Source organism: Loxodonta africana, chromosome 19, assembly GCF_030014295.1.
Source record: "Loxodonta africana isolate mLoxAfr1 chromosome 19, mLoxAfr1.hap2, whole genome shotgun sequence".
Taxonomy (NCBI): domain Eukaryota; kingdom Metazoa; phylum Chordata; class Mammalia; order Proboscidea; family Elephantidae; genus Loxodonta; species Loxodonta africana.
The window spans coordinates 31,514,876-31,530,552 of NC_087360.1; the positions used below are offsets into that span (position 1 = coordinate 31,514,876).

The window sequence follows — 15,677 nt, forward strand, 5'->3', positions numbered from 1 at the left end:
TAGTTATTTTATGAGCATTTTCTTATTAAATGGAATAAATAAAAATACTTTTTAGGCACTTTAATTGCTGGTAATTTACCTCTTTCTTCTATTGCTTGATGATCAGTTAGGACGGGGAAGAGAGCAAAAACCACAGTGAAGGAACTGAAGGGAGTTTCTATTAACATTTTTCAGCCTAAATTTTAGTTTCTTAATAGGAAATGTTTCTTATGGGAAAGCCATACTCCCTCCACCTCTTCACACAGAAAAAATAAACACCTGATGATTATGTTGTTTATAAACCACATTTAAGATCGGGCTGTTGAATAGATCGTGAAGCACCTTTCTCCAATCAGTATAACTACCCAGGAGTCCCTGGGTACTGTAAAGGGTTAACGCACTCAGCTGCTAACCGAAAGGTTGGAGGTTTAAGGCCACCCAGAGGTGCTGCAGAAGAAAGGCCTGGCAACCTACCTCCAAAAAATCAGCCAGTGAAAATCCTTTGGAACACAGTTCTAGTCTGACACACACGGGGTCATCATGACCTGGAGTTGACTCCACAACACCTGGTCGCATGAGTACTCACTGGAAAACAATTTGTGTCCCAACAGTCACTCCTTACCTTTTCTTTTGAGACCTTTGGAAGCTCGCTACTTGGCTCAGGAAACTTCTCGTATTTGACTTCATTGCTTGACGCAGGACTTGAAAACCTGGCACAGAGATGGCAGTTATTCTCACAGGGCTGGAAGCTGTGACTCCCCTCAGTCCACACCCCATAACTAGTTCCAGAGCCTGGGGGGGCACAATCAGCATTAAGATCATCAAAGCCACATGGCCCGATTTCCTCTGTCAAAGCGAAAATGTCCATCTCAGTTGACAATTGGGCACAGTGGGGAAAGCCTACCTTGAACACAGCATCATCGGGTGGACAAGCCCCAGGCTGGGCAAGGAGACCTGGCTGCTGGTCCCAGTTCTACTACCTCCTCACTGCGGGGAACTTGGGGCAGGATGTGACCTCACCTGAGCCTCGGTTCCTTCATCTATAAAACGGGTATAATTAACACCTCCCCATCCTTCTCTGCAAGGCAGATAAGAGGCTACGCAAGGCCCTAATAGCTACATGAGGGTGTTTAGGGAAGAGTGAAGGTGCCCCAGGAGGGATAATTAGTGGTTGTTGTTAGCAACCCAGGCACAAAAACAGCCCCACCACAGCCTGGCCCCAGGAGTAGGGGGCAGCAGGCCACATGGAATGTGGGGCCACGGTTTGCCTCTGTCTCTCTGGGTGATCTTGGCCAAGTCACTGTCCCTCTCTGGGCCTTGGTTTCCCCCGTTTGTCAAGGAGAAGAGAGAATGGGGCTGGAACTTTTCCATCTCTGGAGAGTTCTCTGGAGTAGGTGCCAGAAGACGCTGCAAGTGTTTTTAACGCAGGCTTGGGATGGCAGAGAAAAGGGAGGGGAGGGAAATCAGACAGTTAAGCGCATGGCTACTAACCAAAAGCTTGCAGTTCAAACCCAACCAGCGATGCCTCGGAAGAAAGGCCCGGTGATCTGCTTCCGAAATGTCACAAGCATGAAACTCCTGTGGTGCGTAATTCTATCCTGAACGCTTAGGGTCACTACGAGTCAGCAGCTGGTAACCTTGATTCATGCTCAGAAACGCAATGTCTGTCTCCCAGGTGCCAGCCATAAGCCGCAAGATGAATTGTTTCTAGACTCGGAGCCTCTGTTTCCTCAACTGTCAATGGGAATAACATGGCATAGGGCCTGGGACTTGGGCATTTTCCAGAAATGGAAGCTTCTGGTGATCTTTTCTCTGTGACTCTAACTCAGGGGTTCTCCAGCCTGGCTGCACTTAGAGATCACTTTGGGTCACTTTCTTGGGTGGTTCTAATGTGCTGAGAGTCCCGGTCTCGCTTTGGCCAGGCTGGCTGCCTTGATTCCCAGGGCCGGGAGGGCAGTGTGCCCAGAGGTCCTGCCCGTGGAAGCTCCACCCTGGAAAAAATATGCCAGTGGCATGCACGTCACTGACAAGCAGGTGAATCACACGCAGTGACATTGCAGTGTTGTGCCTGAGAAGCCACTTGTGGGAAAACAAAGGAGCAAAATATATCAGAGGCAAGGCCAACCTTAGAAAATCATTATTAACAGACTAGATTAATATCATCTGAGCCACACTGTATTGAGAGCTTCCCGTTGGCTGTGCAGTCCCCAGTATTCTCTGAGTCTTTACTTCAATCCTACAAGGAGGATCTTAGTATTATTCCTATTTAAGTGACCTGCCCAGGTTATCATGACCCCTCAGATTTTATTTTGCACAGAGGCATAGGCCAAATATTAAGTGTTCTCAGGTTGAGCTGGAATTATATCTGGGTTCCCAACTTCCTCACAGTACCTCACCTTTCTGACTCTTATCTGTGAAATGGGTACGATACCTTCCACTTTATGGACATTCCGCAAATATGAGAAGAGATAAGGAAGAAAAGCTCCCTGCCTGTCTACTGGTACCACTGTACACAGAGGGAACCTGAGTTATCTCTGCACATCTCAGCTTTTTCATCTGAGAGATGGAAACAGCCACCACTTTCTCTCAGGACTGTTAGTTAACTGAGGAAGGGGGTGTAAGGGGTCTAGCATGCAACCACAGGGGCTTCGGTGGGCAGTTTGAGGCAGCTCAGGCTGAGGCCCACGGATGCTGCCACTTACAGTTTGGTCAAATCCGCTGACAGTGGCCTCGCCTGGAACACCCTCCTCCTGATCTCCGGTTTTGCCTCAGCAGTATCAGCAGCCCAGCCTTTGATCCGCTCCTGGACACTCACACCCCCCTTCTCTGGCTCAGGGGCTGCTGAGGAGGACTCGGGGGCAGCCAGCGGGGGTGCAGACCCCCCTGCCAGGACTAAGGTACTCTCCTCCCCAAACAGGCTGATGCGCTTCTTGACGCTTCCCCTGGAGGTCCACTCTCCCCCCGCTGGGATTTCCCCGTCAGCCACACTGCTCTTGACCTCCGCAGATTCTTGACCCTTTCCAGACCTGGGTGAAGGGAACTCGGGTGCCTTCTCTGGCTCCCCGTTCAGCTTAGCTTTCTCTTCCCAAGGACTCTGGTCATTTTTGGAAGGAACCCTGGCTGAGCCCCCTGGGGTCCTGGGGCTGCCTGTCTCCGCCTGGTTAAAAATCATCTTCTCCTTCCGTTCGTGGATTTTCTTCACCACCTCCAGGAAGTCTGAATCCCACTCATGAAGGGGACCCTCTGCTTTGACCAAACACTCCCTGTCCACTTTGGGCTCTGGGTCAGACCTCTCTGTCCCCCAACACTGGGCAGTGGAACCTGCCATTGCCTCATTTCCCTCGTCAGCCACCTTCTTAAGCAAGGCCTCTTTGCTCTCAAACCGGGCCGTGAGGTCCATGGACAAAGGCCGGGGCTTCCTCACCCACGTCTTCTCAGGTGGGGTGGGCGGCGCTTTCCCCACTACGGCCGGTCCACCTGGGGCCAGCTTCTGAGGCTGAATGGATTCAATGAAAATGGCTGACACAGGCCTTCTCTTCAGGCGTGGCCGGGTCTCCAGACTGGGCCCCACAGTGTCCTCCACATTGGTAGCCTTCAAGAGAGGCTCATTTTGGCCTTTCTTCTCTTGGGATGCAGCTGGCCTTGTCTCTTCTGACAGGGAAGTGGGTCGGGGAAGTGTCCCTGCAGGCTTTCGGGAGGGTAGGGCAGGCTTGGCAGCCACCTCAGGGCGGGAGCCCGAAGGGGGCTCCTGAGATACCCCTCTGCTGGCCTCCTGTGCCCCCTCACCAGCCCCCTTTCCCAGAGTAGGTCCAGTTTTGATGGTTTCAAAGAGAATCATGGTGTTGGGGTTGGGCTGTAGGAACGGGGCTTTGTTGAACAGAGAAGAGCTTCTTCTTGGGCCTTCCCTACCACCTGCCTCCTGCCCCAGCAGGGTGGGCAACCTCTCGTCCAGAGTCTTCACTACCACATCCTCAGAGAACCCAGTGGAAGAAGACGGCCTTGGCCACAAAGATGCAACCGGGGATTTCACGTCAGGGGCCTTCTCCTTAGAGAAGGGTTTGGGGGCGAGTCTCGGCAAAGGGAATAAGCGGGTTGGGCTTCTGAGAGGGCTTTTTCCTTCCAAAATCCGTGCTGAAGGAGCCCCTGAGGTTTCGCCAGCCTGGCAGAAGTAGGTCCGCTTCAAGGTCTCCTCCTTGGTGATTTCACTGAGGCCTGGCACCCCCGTCAGAGAAGTTAGGGAGCTGACCTCGACCCGTGTTGCCATGGTTACAGTTGCAGATCCATAAGAATCAAGAATATCCAAAAAGGAGAAGCAATCACTAAAAAAAAAAAAAAAAATTTGCAAATTCAGTCAGTGTCTGGGTGTGGTTTGGGGGAGCCTAGAGTGAGAGACCAGAGCCCTGGTTCTGGACCCGGAGCTCCTCTGACTTCACCAGGTGACCCTGGACCAGTCCCTTCACCTCTCTGAGCTCCAGACAAGGAAAGTGGACTAAGTGGCCTTCTCTGAAGTCCATTTCAGCTCAAACGGCACTGACATTCTCCCCACTGCAGAAAAGACGCCAACACTGGCTGGGACTTGCCCAACTCAGCTAATCCTGGAGGTCAGGTCTTATGGTAAAAAGTGATTATCTCTGCTGTACAGATAAGGAAGCCAGCTCAGAGTGGGGAAGTAACTGGCCCAAAGCCACTTGGCAAGTAAGAGGTGAAGTCAGCATTCGAACCCAGGTCTCACCCCAAAATTCACACCATGCAGTCCCAGCTGAAGCCCTAGTGTTCCCTTATTCCTGTAGTTAGGTGCCACAGTGTGGATTTCAACTTACAGTGACCCCATTTGACAGAGTAGAAGCGCCCCATAGAGTTTTCTAGGGTGTAAGCTTTACGGGAGCAGCTTGCCAAGTCTTTCTCCTGTGGAGCTACTAGGTGGGTTCAAACTGCCAACCTTTTAGTTAGCAGCTGAGCACTTAACCACTGAGCCATGAGGGTTCCTTCCCTTACTCCTGCTACCCTACATATTTTATCATTTCAGAGCCTTCCCACATCACACATCAGTGGTGGGACATCAGGCACGGAGAGGGTAAGTAACCAGTCAAAGCTCACACAGCTACCCGAAGCTGGAGTCCCTGGGGTCACAAAGCTGGTTAATGACCTTGAACCCAAGCCACAGCCCCCAGCTCCACAAGGCCATCCTTATCTTTCCTCTCCTCTGTCACTAGCTCTGGCCCTTTCAGATGCCTTGTCCGGGGATGGGGGTGTCCCCACTTTTTGCATACAATCTGCTGCTTTTTTGTGTTTGGCTTTGGCTTCATCTCTGCTGACCAACTATTTTATGCCTTCCTGTTCTTAATAAGGCAGGAGCCCTGGTGGCACAGCGGTTAAAGCGCTCAGCTGTTAACCAAAAGTTCGGCAGTTCTAACCCACCAGCCACTCTGCAGGAGAAAGATGTGGCAGTCTGCTTCCATGGAGATTTACAGCCTTGAAAACCCTATGGGTCGCTATGAGTTGGAATCGACCCGACAGCAGGGGGTCTGGTTGGATTTGGATCTTAATAAGAAAAGTGACAGTGAGGGTTTACCATGTGTGAGGCCTCAAGTGAAGACAAGTGCTTGTACGTTTGATAAACCGCGTCCTCACAACCCCTCGTGGGTACATATTAGATGGCATTTCCCAGAGGCTCAGGACGTAAGTCCTTAGTTTATCAAGCTCAGAGCTCTGCTCTGAGCCCTCCTCTCTCAGTTAATCCACCAACAACCCTGAAAAGCAGGGGCTGTCCTTATCTCCACTATGGAGATGAGGGAAAGGCTCAGAGAGGGCACCCAATTCACCTCCAACCACACAGCTGAAAAACCATCTCTGCCTTTTTAAAAATTAAAGGGGAGCCATTATTTAGGAAGCCACGTGCTTCTGTCTGTAGTGATGGAAAATTTGGCAACATGACTAATATCATTGATATCAGTAAAATGTACACCTGAAAAATGCTGAATTGGCAAATGTTGTGTTTTATATATATATATATATATACATACACCTATTTTTTATACCTATACATACATATACGTATATATATACATATACGTATATATAGTAACTAATTTTCTAAAATATTTTTTATTCCTTTCTGGTCTTAAAAAGTGCCAGACAAGTTGCCGTTCTTGGTCCTTCACACCAGTGTCATGTTTCCCTGCAAAACTGTCCCCCGCCCCCACCTAAAGGGACTAAGTAGAAGGTATTTCAGTTCCACGCAAGCCACTGGCTGCTCTTCCTAGGGGCCCCCAGGGCTGTGCCGGCTCTGACTCACCCTGCAGCACCTCCAGAAGAGAATGGCAGACAGATTTTGATATTTTCTCTTCCTTAAACGCTCGATGGTGCTAACAGATTCAGTCTCCCCAAACCGAGGCACACTGTCCAGACGCGGTTAGAAGCAGAGTTGGAGGTTGACAGACACAGGAAGAGACAGACAGATACAGCACCCTGGCCTTGGAGAATTCCGTGTAGAGACCCTGGGCAGAGCTCTCCAGCACCTGGGTCCCACCAGAAATCACGGCTATTCATCCATCATTACAGCCCGCCCCCCATGGCCTCTGGAAACCCTGCTCTGGGACACACACGAAGCCCAGGCATGAGACATACACAAGACAATGACAGAACGCTAAGACCACTGAGAAAATGCCTGGCAGAACCCACAGGCACCCTGCACGCCTCAACATTCCAGTTCCCTTTCCTGGCTGAGCACCAGCCCTACTTACTGGCACTGGCAAGCCCTGTGACTGCCAGAAGCAGCCAAGGGTGTCACATCTCACCCCTGCATGATGACCAGGGCTGTCAGCACACTCCCATGGCACAAGTGGACCATCCCAGCTGGCTGAGTTCTGGAGAGACACAGGACGACAGTCTCAGTACTGGAGTTCCAGCAATATGTGCACAGACGGTGCAAACGCTCTCACGCTCCAACTGCATCTGCTGGCATCTCCTGCAGCTTGGGAAACGCGCTTTACGGCTTTTCAATATGATATCCTTATATGTGTGTGTGCATAAATAGGTGCTCAATAAAAATCTCCCCTGTTCCTCTGATACATGATTAAGCACCTACCATGTGCTGGGGACTCTGAACTAAGATGCCTGAGAAACGTTGCTGGCAATCAGGGAACTCACAGCCACTTAAGAAACACACACACACACGCAATCACAACCCTGAGGAATAAATGTCATGGTTTACTAAGCGGGATGTGAGGGCAGGGAGGAGTAGGAAGATTAATGCCCAGAAGTGGGAGTGGCGGTCCCTGGTCACTCACTAGACCTGAAGGAGGTGACTTCTGAGCATTCACGATGCTGGCTAATTTGGGAGTTGTTTCTCCTGGTTCTCATGCTCAGCAGTATTCGGACGTTGCACCTTTTGCAGGTCCTCGGGAGTCCTGGGTGGTGCAAATGGTTAAGCACTCTACTACTAGCCAAAGGGTTGGTGGCTCGAACCTACCCAGAAGAGCCTCGGAAGAAAGGCCTGGAAATCTCCTTCCAAAAGGTCACAACCACTGAAAACCTTACAGAGCACAGTTCTGCTCTGCACATGTGGGGGGCCATTAGTAGGAATTGACTTGACAGCAACTAACAACAGCAGCAGCAGCAGTATGTCCTCAAACACCTCTGCGGGGCCTTGCACGGGCTGCGCCTGCTCTCTGGAACACCCCTCTCGCTCACACACAAACAGGCCCACCATGGGAGAAAGATGTGGTTGTCTGCTTCCATAAAGATTACACCCTTGGAAACTCTATGGGGCAGTTCTACTCTGTCTTATAGGGTTGCTGTGAGTCGGAATCAACTTGATGGCAATGGGTTGGCTTCCTTGGATCTGCCTTAGGGACCATCCCACAGGGAAGGGCAAGACGAGAGAGAAGAGAAAGCAAGGTTCTTGGTAGGCACTTCTCTTTACCAGAGTAGTGCCTCTGTTGTCTGTAATCTGTTTAATATCCTGTGCTTCCTCGCCAGTTTTAATTTTAAATGCCTGGCAAATGCCTGATATGTCAATATGGTTTGATGAATGGTGCGGTGAATTAATTAATACATCAATGAACGAAGGTAAAAGAGTTTCTAAGCTATGATAGTGGATGGCTAAATAATATTTTCAAGTCCTTCCCAAACCCAGAAGCCCTCGATTCTCCGATTTTTACTTAACCTGTTGTAAAAGGCAACCAATTTAAATATAGGCTTTAAACCTCACTTTAAATGGATCACATATGCTATGCTTGATTTAAGAGACGTGGGTCTCTTCCAAAACATTTCAGAAGCCCAGGCACACAGAGGCCAGCTGCTTGCTATTCCTGGGGTAGCCTCATTCACTCTTTCTAAATTAGCTGAGCACTATGTCTGAAGCCATGGGCCCTAGGTGGCACAAATGGTTTGCAGTTGGCTGGTAACCGAACAGTTGGTGGTTCAAACCCACCCAGCAGTGCTATGAAAGAAAGGCCTGGCAATCTGCTCCCATAAAGATTACAGACAAGAAACTGCTATGGAACAGTTCTGCTCTGTAACACACGGTGTCACCACAGATTGGAACCAAACCGATGGCACTGACGGCACAACAACATGGCCAAAGCAAGGTAAACAAGAGCTCCCTGGGACTGGCTGAAGAAAGAAGGGAAACTGATCTGAGTAATCTCTAATTGTATTATTTTTTAACATTTATTACGGAGGTCAGCAATGGGCAGCAGACAGGAAGCAAGGTGTCCACCTGGAAGGCCAGGAAGCCGTAGCGGACATCAGTAAAGAACGAGACTACATCAGTCTGACCTCAAGCAGTGACAGTAGCAATGGGTCTTTCTCTGCTGCTGCTGAACCCGCCAAGTCCTCAAGCTCGATCTCCCTAAATTGATTTGTAAACTTTGAAATTCCCATTTCCTGCAATTTCATGCAGAGAAAACCATTTTCCTGGGAAGGGAGTCGCCAAGAGCAACAGTTACTGAAATCAGACAGGAGACATTTGAAAGCATTCACCTGTCCATCCTTCCAATGCTCCTTCCACAAACACGGATTGCCTACCTGTCAAATGCCCGGTTGGGTGCTGGGTGCTGAGGGCAACAGCCACGGAGCTCACAGTCTCCTAGGAAATCCGACAGGCCCACAGAGGGAGAAGGCAAGGGAAGCGCTTCCATTCAAAACCTAGCAGTCTGGCAGCTTTTCTCCCAGACTGGGAGGCTTTGATTCATTCGAACAGCTGCTGACGATCTTTCATAATTACAGCCTTAGATCCGATCTGGGCGCTCGGCAACCATTCACTCAGTCATCTCCGGGTACCATACCCTGGGAATGCCACCATCTGGTGATGGGTGTGGGCCTATCCTGACACCTTCCAGCACCTTCTGGAATGTGACCTCAGCCCTTAAATCTGCAAATCTATCCCGTGGGGTGCACTGTGTGAAGGGGCAAGAGTGGACAGGCAAAACCCATGTGCTTGTCCTTCTACAAGAGCAGGGCTGCAGTACACGCGTATGGTCTGTCCGCCCAGCGGCCACAGATGGGTCTAAACAGAAGCACATCTATGAAAAGTAGGCCTACGGCAATTAGTTTTAAATTGCTGAATGATCTCTCACAGCTGGCAGTAGAAACCGTGAAGGCCAAATTAAACTGCTCACTGGCGCTTCCCCTTCAAGTGGCGCCCAAGGCATATGCCATACCTGCCATCCTTTAGATATGACTCTGCTGCCCCGCCACCCTGCCACTCATGGGAAGTGCCCCACCAAAATGTCAAACGCTGTTGGAGTACATCCTCTCTGTCCCCATGGCAGTGGTCCTAGGTCATTTCTTCATTTATTCATTCATTCCAATACACAATTATTGAGTACCTACTATATACTACTATGTGCTTTGTATTCTATCTATCTACTATGGCTCTGAGCCAGGCTCTGGAGTCCCACTTTCTGTATTCTGAGACACAACTAAATCTTCTACATCCTTCATGATTCCTTATAAACAGCTGGTGCTCAAAAAGGTTTGCTGAGAGACTAAATGAAATTCCTTTGCCGGCAGGAGAAGTGGTGAGAGCCAAGTTTCTTCCTGAGTTTTAATACTTCTGTTAAGAATTGCCTTAATTAGCATAGTCTTGATTTCAGCACAGCACAAACCGTTTGCACCCGACTGCTAACCAAACGGATGGTGGTTTGAACCCATTCAGCAGCACGGCAGAAGAAAGGTCTGGCGATCTGCTTCTGTAAAGATTTTAAAAAGGAACCCATTGCCATCCAGTTGATTTCAACACATAGCAACCCTGCAGGAGAGGGTGGGACTGCCCCATAGGGTTTCCAAGGCTGTAAATCTCTACAGAAGTAGACTGACACATGTTTATCCCTCAGAGCGGCTAATGGGTTTGAACCGGCAACCTTTCAGTTAGCAGCCGAGTGCTTAACCACTGCACCACCGGGGCTTCTCCTGTCAAGATTACAGCCACTGAAAACCCTATGGAGCACAGTTCTACTCTGTAACACATGGGGTCGCCATGAGGCAGAATCGATTCAACCGCAAAGGCTTTTTTTTTTTTTTTTTGGTTTTTAATTTCAGGTAAACGGCCTCCTCATTCAAGCTCAGCACACCTCTGACATTCCAGACTTCTAGAATCCACAGGGACAGCTGGAGGTGGCTTTTCCCCAAGGAAAAAGAGGTGGGTAGGTCACATTCACACCCACAAATGGGTCCTATGGTTAAGAGATTTGGGGGAACACTGGGTTCAACAGGTGCTTTTCAACAAGATTTTTGCATTTTAGAAATGCCAAAGCAAAATCCAGATTGCTTCGGCCCAATGCCCTTTTCCCAGGTGCAACCACCCATTTGGAAGAGGAAGGTGACAACATTATCTTTTTGCCAAGATCTCTTTAAACATCTGCCTTTTCAGTTTTCATTGGTGTGCCCCTTCCTACTGTTTATGCTGTTTTTGAACTGGCTGGAGCACTCACTAAGAAAATCAAGCTGCTTTTTTGTTACTGTTTTTTTCTAGATCAGGGATTGGCAAACTGTGGCCCACAGGCCAAATCTGGCCCATTTCCTATTTTTGTAAATAAAGTTTTATTGAAACACAGCCTCACTCATTTATTTGTGCACTGTCTGTGGCTGCTTTCAAGGTACTACAACAGGGTTGAGCATTTGTGACAGTGACCATACGACCCATAAAGCCTAAAATACTTATTTATAATAAAAAGCCTAAAGTATTTATAATAAAAATTAGTTTTTCTCTGGCAGATAATTACAGAAAAGTTTGCCGACCCTGGTGCTAAGTTGTGGAGAACTCAGTTGCCTAAGAGACTAGACTTCCTCAAGGACGTGACAGCCCCCTTTTTATCTAAAATCAGTTGTCGTAGAGTTGATTCTGACTCACAGCAATTCCATGTATGTCAGAGTAGAACTGTGCTCCATAGTGTTTTCAATGGCTGATTTTTCTGAAGTAGATTGCCAGGCCTTTCTTCTGAGGTACCTTGGTGGACTCGAACCACCAACCTTCTGGTTAGCAGCCAACTGTGTTAACCATTTACACTACCCAGGGACTCCTATGCATCCAAAGCCCTTACAGTATTCTGGCTGAGACCCACCCCTTCACTGCTGTTGTTGTGTGCCATCAAGTCACTTCCGACTCACAACGAAACTATAGGACAGAGTAGAACTGACCCCTAGGGTTTCCTACGCTGTAATATTTGCAGCAGATTTTCAGGTCTCTTCTGCAGAGGAAACCCTGGTGGCGTAGTGGTTAAGTGCTACGGCTGCTAACCAAACGGTCAGCAGTTCGAATCCACCAGGCACTCCTTGGAAATTCTATGGGGGCAGTTCTACTCTGTCCTATAGGATCGCTATGAGTTGGAATTGACTCAACGGCACTGGGTTTGGTTTTGGTTTTTGGTCTCCTGCAGATAGGATGGTGGGTTCGAACTGCCAACTTTTAGGTTGGCATCCAAGTGCTTAACCATTGAGCCACCAGGACTCCACCCCTTCACTAAACAACAACAACAAAAAACCCTTTGCTTTCATGTTGATTCTGCTCATAGCGACTCTGTAGCTTCACTAGGCCTCTTCAATTGCCCTACATGGTAAGTACAAAAAAATTTTAAAATACAGAAATACATATGAACAAAAGTTTTTTTAATAACCCTAAATCCCACCATCCAGAGCCAACAACCACTATTACCATTCTGATATATGTCAACCGGGACATCTGCCAATGTAAATGGGAACTTTCTGCCAAAACTAAAATAGAATTAGACCATATACTCTTTTTATTTTATTTTTAAATATATATCATGAACATCCTTCATGTCAATAGCTATACAACAGACTCTAATGCTTATATAGGACTCTACACTGACTCTTCGCTAACTGACTATCTTGTTATCTGACATTTTGCATTTCCAATAGTAAAAAATCTACTATCTATTTTGTGCATCAACAATGTATGTCTGGCAGTAACGAACACCAAGGTATGAAGCAAGAGTAATGCTGGGTATGAGGGTTAAGGTTATGTGTCGGCTTGGCTGGGCCATGATTCTCAGTGGCTTGGCAGTTATGTAATGATGAAATTTGGCAGTTATGTAATGATATAGTCATCCTCCATTTTCATATAACGTTGGTTTCCACTTAACAACCTGGTCTTTTGAACCTAACTAAAATTGTCAATAAGTGAAGAAAAAAAAAAATTAAGCGAGGAGTGGGTATATTAGAGACAATTGCATAGGAAGGTGGCCTGTTGGCGCAACTGTTAAGCACTCAGCTGCTAACCAAAGGGTTGTCAGTTCGAACCCCCCCAGCAGCTCCACAGGAGAAAGTCCTGGGAGATCTACTCCCGTAAAGATTATAGCCTAGAAAACCCTATGCGGCAGTTCTACTCTGTCACATGGGGTCACTATGAGTTGGAATTGACCCAATGGCACCTAACAACGACATCAATTACACAAATCACCTACCCTCTAGTACAGGATCAGGGCCCTGATGATGCAGTAGTTAAGAGCTACGGCTGCTAAACAAAAGGTGAAAAAAAAAAGTAGGCAGCTCAAATCCACCAGCCGCTCCTTGGAAACCCTCTGGGGCAGTTCTACTTTGTCCCATAGGGTCATTATGAGTCGGAATCAAATGGATGGCAACGAATTTGGGTTTTTTTTGTTTGTTTGTTTTAGTACTGGATCTTTAAATTGTTCTGAATTATTCACCATTATAACCAACACTGCAGTGAACATCCACATGTAATTATTTTCTCAAGATAAACATTGCCTAGAAGTGAGCTCGCTGGTTCAAGGGTGTACAACTTTTTTAAAAGTTTTTGTTATATCCCGAATGGACCTTTGCACCTAAAGGAAGCACGTCCCATGCTGACTCAACTCAAAGCTTCGGAGGCCAGAGTTCTCAACCTCTCCCCTGGGGCAGACCCAATAAAGGTGTCTCGTGAGCAATAAACCAGGACACTTGGCTGGCCTTGTCTTCCCTTGAAACTTTACTGGCCCTGGTTTATGGCATGATCATAATAAACTTGACCACAAGGCTTCCAAGGCCAATTAGAGTAGCTCACAGAAAGAGTAAGTTTGGGGCCAGCCCAGAGTCCCTGGACAGGTCTGGCGTTGGAAGAGCGAGCCAGAAGGAAGACCAGCCAGGAACTGATGTTCACTGCAGGTGGAACTCAACCCCTAAACTCAATTCAACACACAGTCTGTAAGCACCTGCTGTATGCCAGGTACAATGCTTGGCTCAGTAACAGGTGAATACAACATGCTCTCCCTTTAGGGAGTCTAAAAAGGGCATATTGCATTCCAGAAAGAAATAATTCCCTTCAAGTGCAAATGAATTTCTGAAGGAATTAGCTTCTGTTGGCCCAAGAACTGCCTTATGTGCAGAGCTCAAAGCCTGTCTCATCACATCACTCCCCACCTCTAAAACCATCAATGGCTCCCATTGCCCATTGCCTTGGACAAGGTATCCAAGTCCTCTCTCCCCCAAAACCTAATCCTGGTCTACACGGTAGGCCCTGAACACACACCCAATTTCCCAAATGGGTCCCAGGATTTTAGTGTGTTTTTCATCCTGTTTCTTCTTTGTGGGTAGCCCTTTGCCCACACCACAATTTCCATATGCCCAAATCCCACCCATCCTTATAAAAAAAAAACAACTTACCATCATATAGATTCTGACTCATGGAGACCCCATACGTGTCAAAGTAGGACCCTGCTCCTTACGGTCTCCAATGGCTAATTTTTCAGAAGTAGATCACCAGACCTTTCTTCTATAGTACCTCTGGGTGGACTTGAACCTTCAACCTTTCGGTTAACAGTCAAGCGCTTAAACGTTTGCCACACCCAGGAACATACCTATCCTTTTAGGACAGCTTAAATGTCACCTTCTCCAGGAAGCATATGCTGATTTTCCAGCCCAAAGTGACGTCCAACCTTCCTCAGCAATTTACCCGATCATAACACCGTGTATGAGATATGAGCCCAAGTGTCTTCCCATTGCAAGATTTACAGCCCTGCCCCCATCCTACCCAAGGCATAAACCCCTCCTCTCTGAGTTTCCCTTCACAGAACCTACTCACACCTGGCACAGACAAGGCAGATTGGGATAGTGCTGGATTCCTCTGATGTGGGAGGCAGCCCATGTGGGACACAGGATGGTGTTAGGTAACCGTGAGGATGCCGTGATATCCAGGCTCAGCCTTGAATGACATTGGGTGCAGCTGTTTTCTTTCTCATTCTCATGGGAGTCTTCTGTTGACGTCCCAAGACAGTCTTGGCTTGGTGCTTCTTTGCCTTTAACACCTACATCTCCGTTACCTGCTCACCTCCAAATTTAAGAGAGAGAAAACAGTCTCAAGCTTAGACCACTAGTCACAACAGTAGCAGCAGTAATAGATTTTAAAAATATTCATTGTATTTAATCTTACTGTTATTTTCTATTTAAGGCAAGTGACACTAGTTTTCTATTTACAATACTTTGTTTTTTCTTTAAGAATCTTTTTTAAAGAAAATTATTTAGCTTCTGAAAAAGTGAAAAGTTTAAAAATAAAATAATGGTTCAGTGGTTATGTTGTTATGGCAAAAGCCTATAAGGTTGGAAACCACCATAAAATAGAAAGAACATGGTATCGGAGTCAAGCAGTACAGATACAGTTCCTGGCGCAGCTTCCTCCTTTAAGGCTAAAAAGTCAGACACTCATTTTCCCAGTCTCCTTTGTAGGTAGGAGCCATGTTACACAATTTTGATCAGAGAGATGTAAGGGGAAATGGCTGGAATGCATCCAGGGAGGCTTTTGCATAGCTGATAAAATGCGCAGATGCCACTCCTATTGCTGCCTTCCCTTCTTCCTACCTGGAACCAGGATGTGATGCCTGGAGCTACAGCCACTATATTGGGCTCATAAGGATGGTGACATGGAAAAGACCTTGATGGCAGAGTTGAGCCACTGCACTAAGCCAAAAGACAAGAAAACAGGGACTCACACACCTGAACACCAATGTCCATGGCAGCATTATTCACAGCAGCCAAAAGGTGGAAACAACCCAAGTGTCCCTCAACAGATAAATGGATAAATATAATGTGGTATATACATACAACGGAATATTACTTAGCCATGAGGCAAAATGAAATTCTGATACATGCTATGACATGGGTGAGCCTTGAAAACATTATGCTGAGTGAAATAAGTCAGATAACAAGAAAACAAATAGTGTATGATCCCACTTAAATGA

General features: G+C 47.5%; 1 protein-coding gene across 2 annotated transcripts in view; it reads right to left on the bottom strand.

The window, feature by feature from the left end:
• Positions 1-15,191, bottom strand: part of KIAA1671 (KIAA1671 ortholog) — a 181,322-nt gene extending 166,131 nt beyond the window's left edge. For both annotated transcript variants that reach the window (XM_003419167.4, XM_023559297.2), the window contains exons 1-3: positions 14,527-15,191; positions 2,682-4,298; positions 602-689 (exon numbers count right to left, since the gene is read on the bottom strand). In XM_003419167.4, the coding sequence (XP_003419215.2) occupies positions 602-689; positions 2,682-4,243 (1,650 nt within the window). In that variant the 5' untranslated portion in view covers positions 4,244-4,298; positions 14,527-15,191. The remainder of the gene's footprint in view (positions 1-601; positions 690-2,681; positions 4,299-14,526) is intronic.
• Positions 15,192-15,677: the final 486 nt, after the last annotated feature.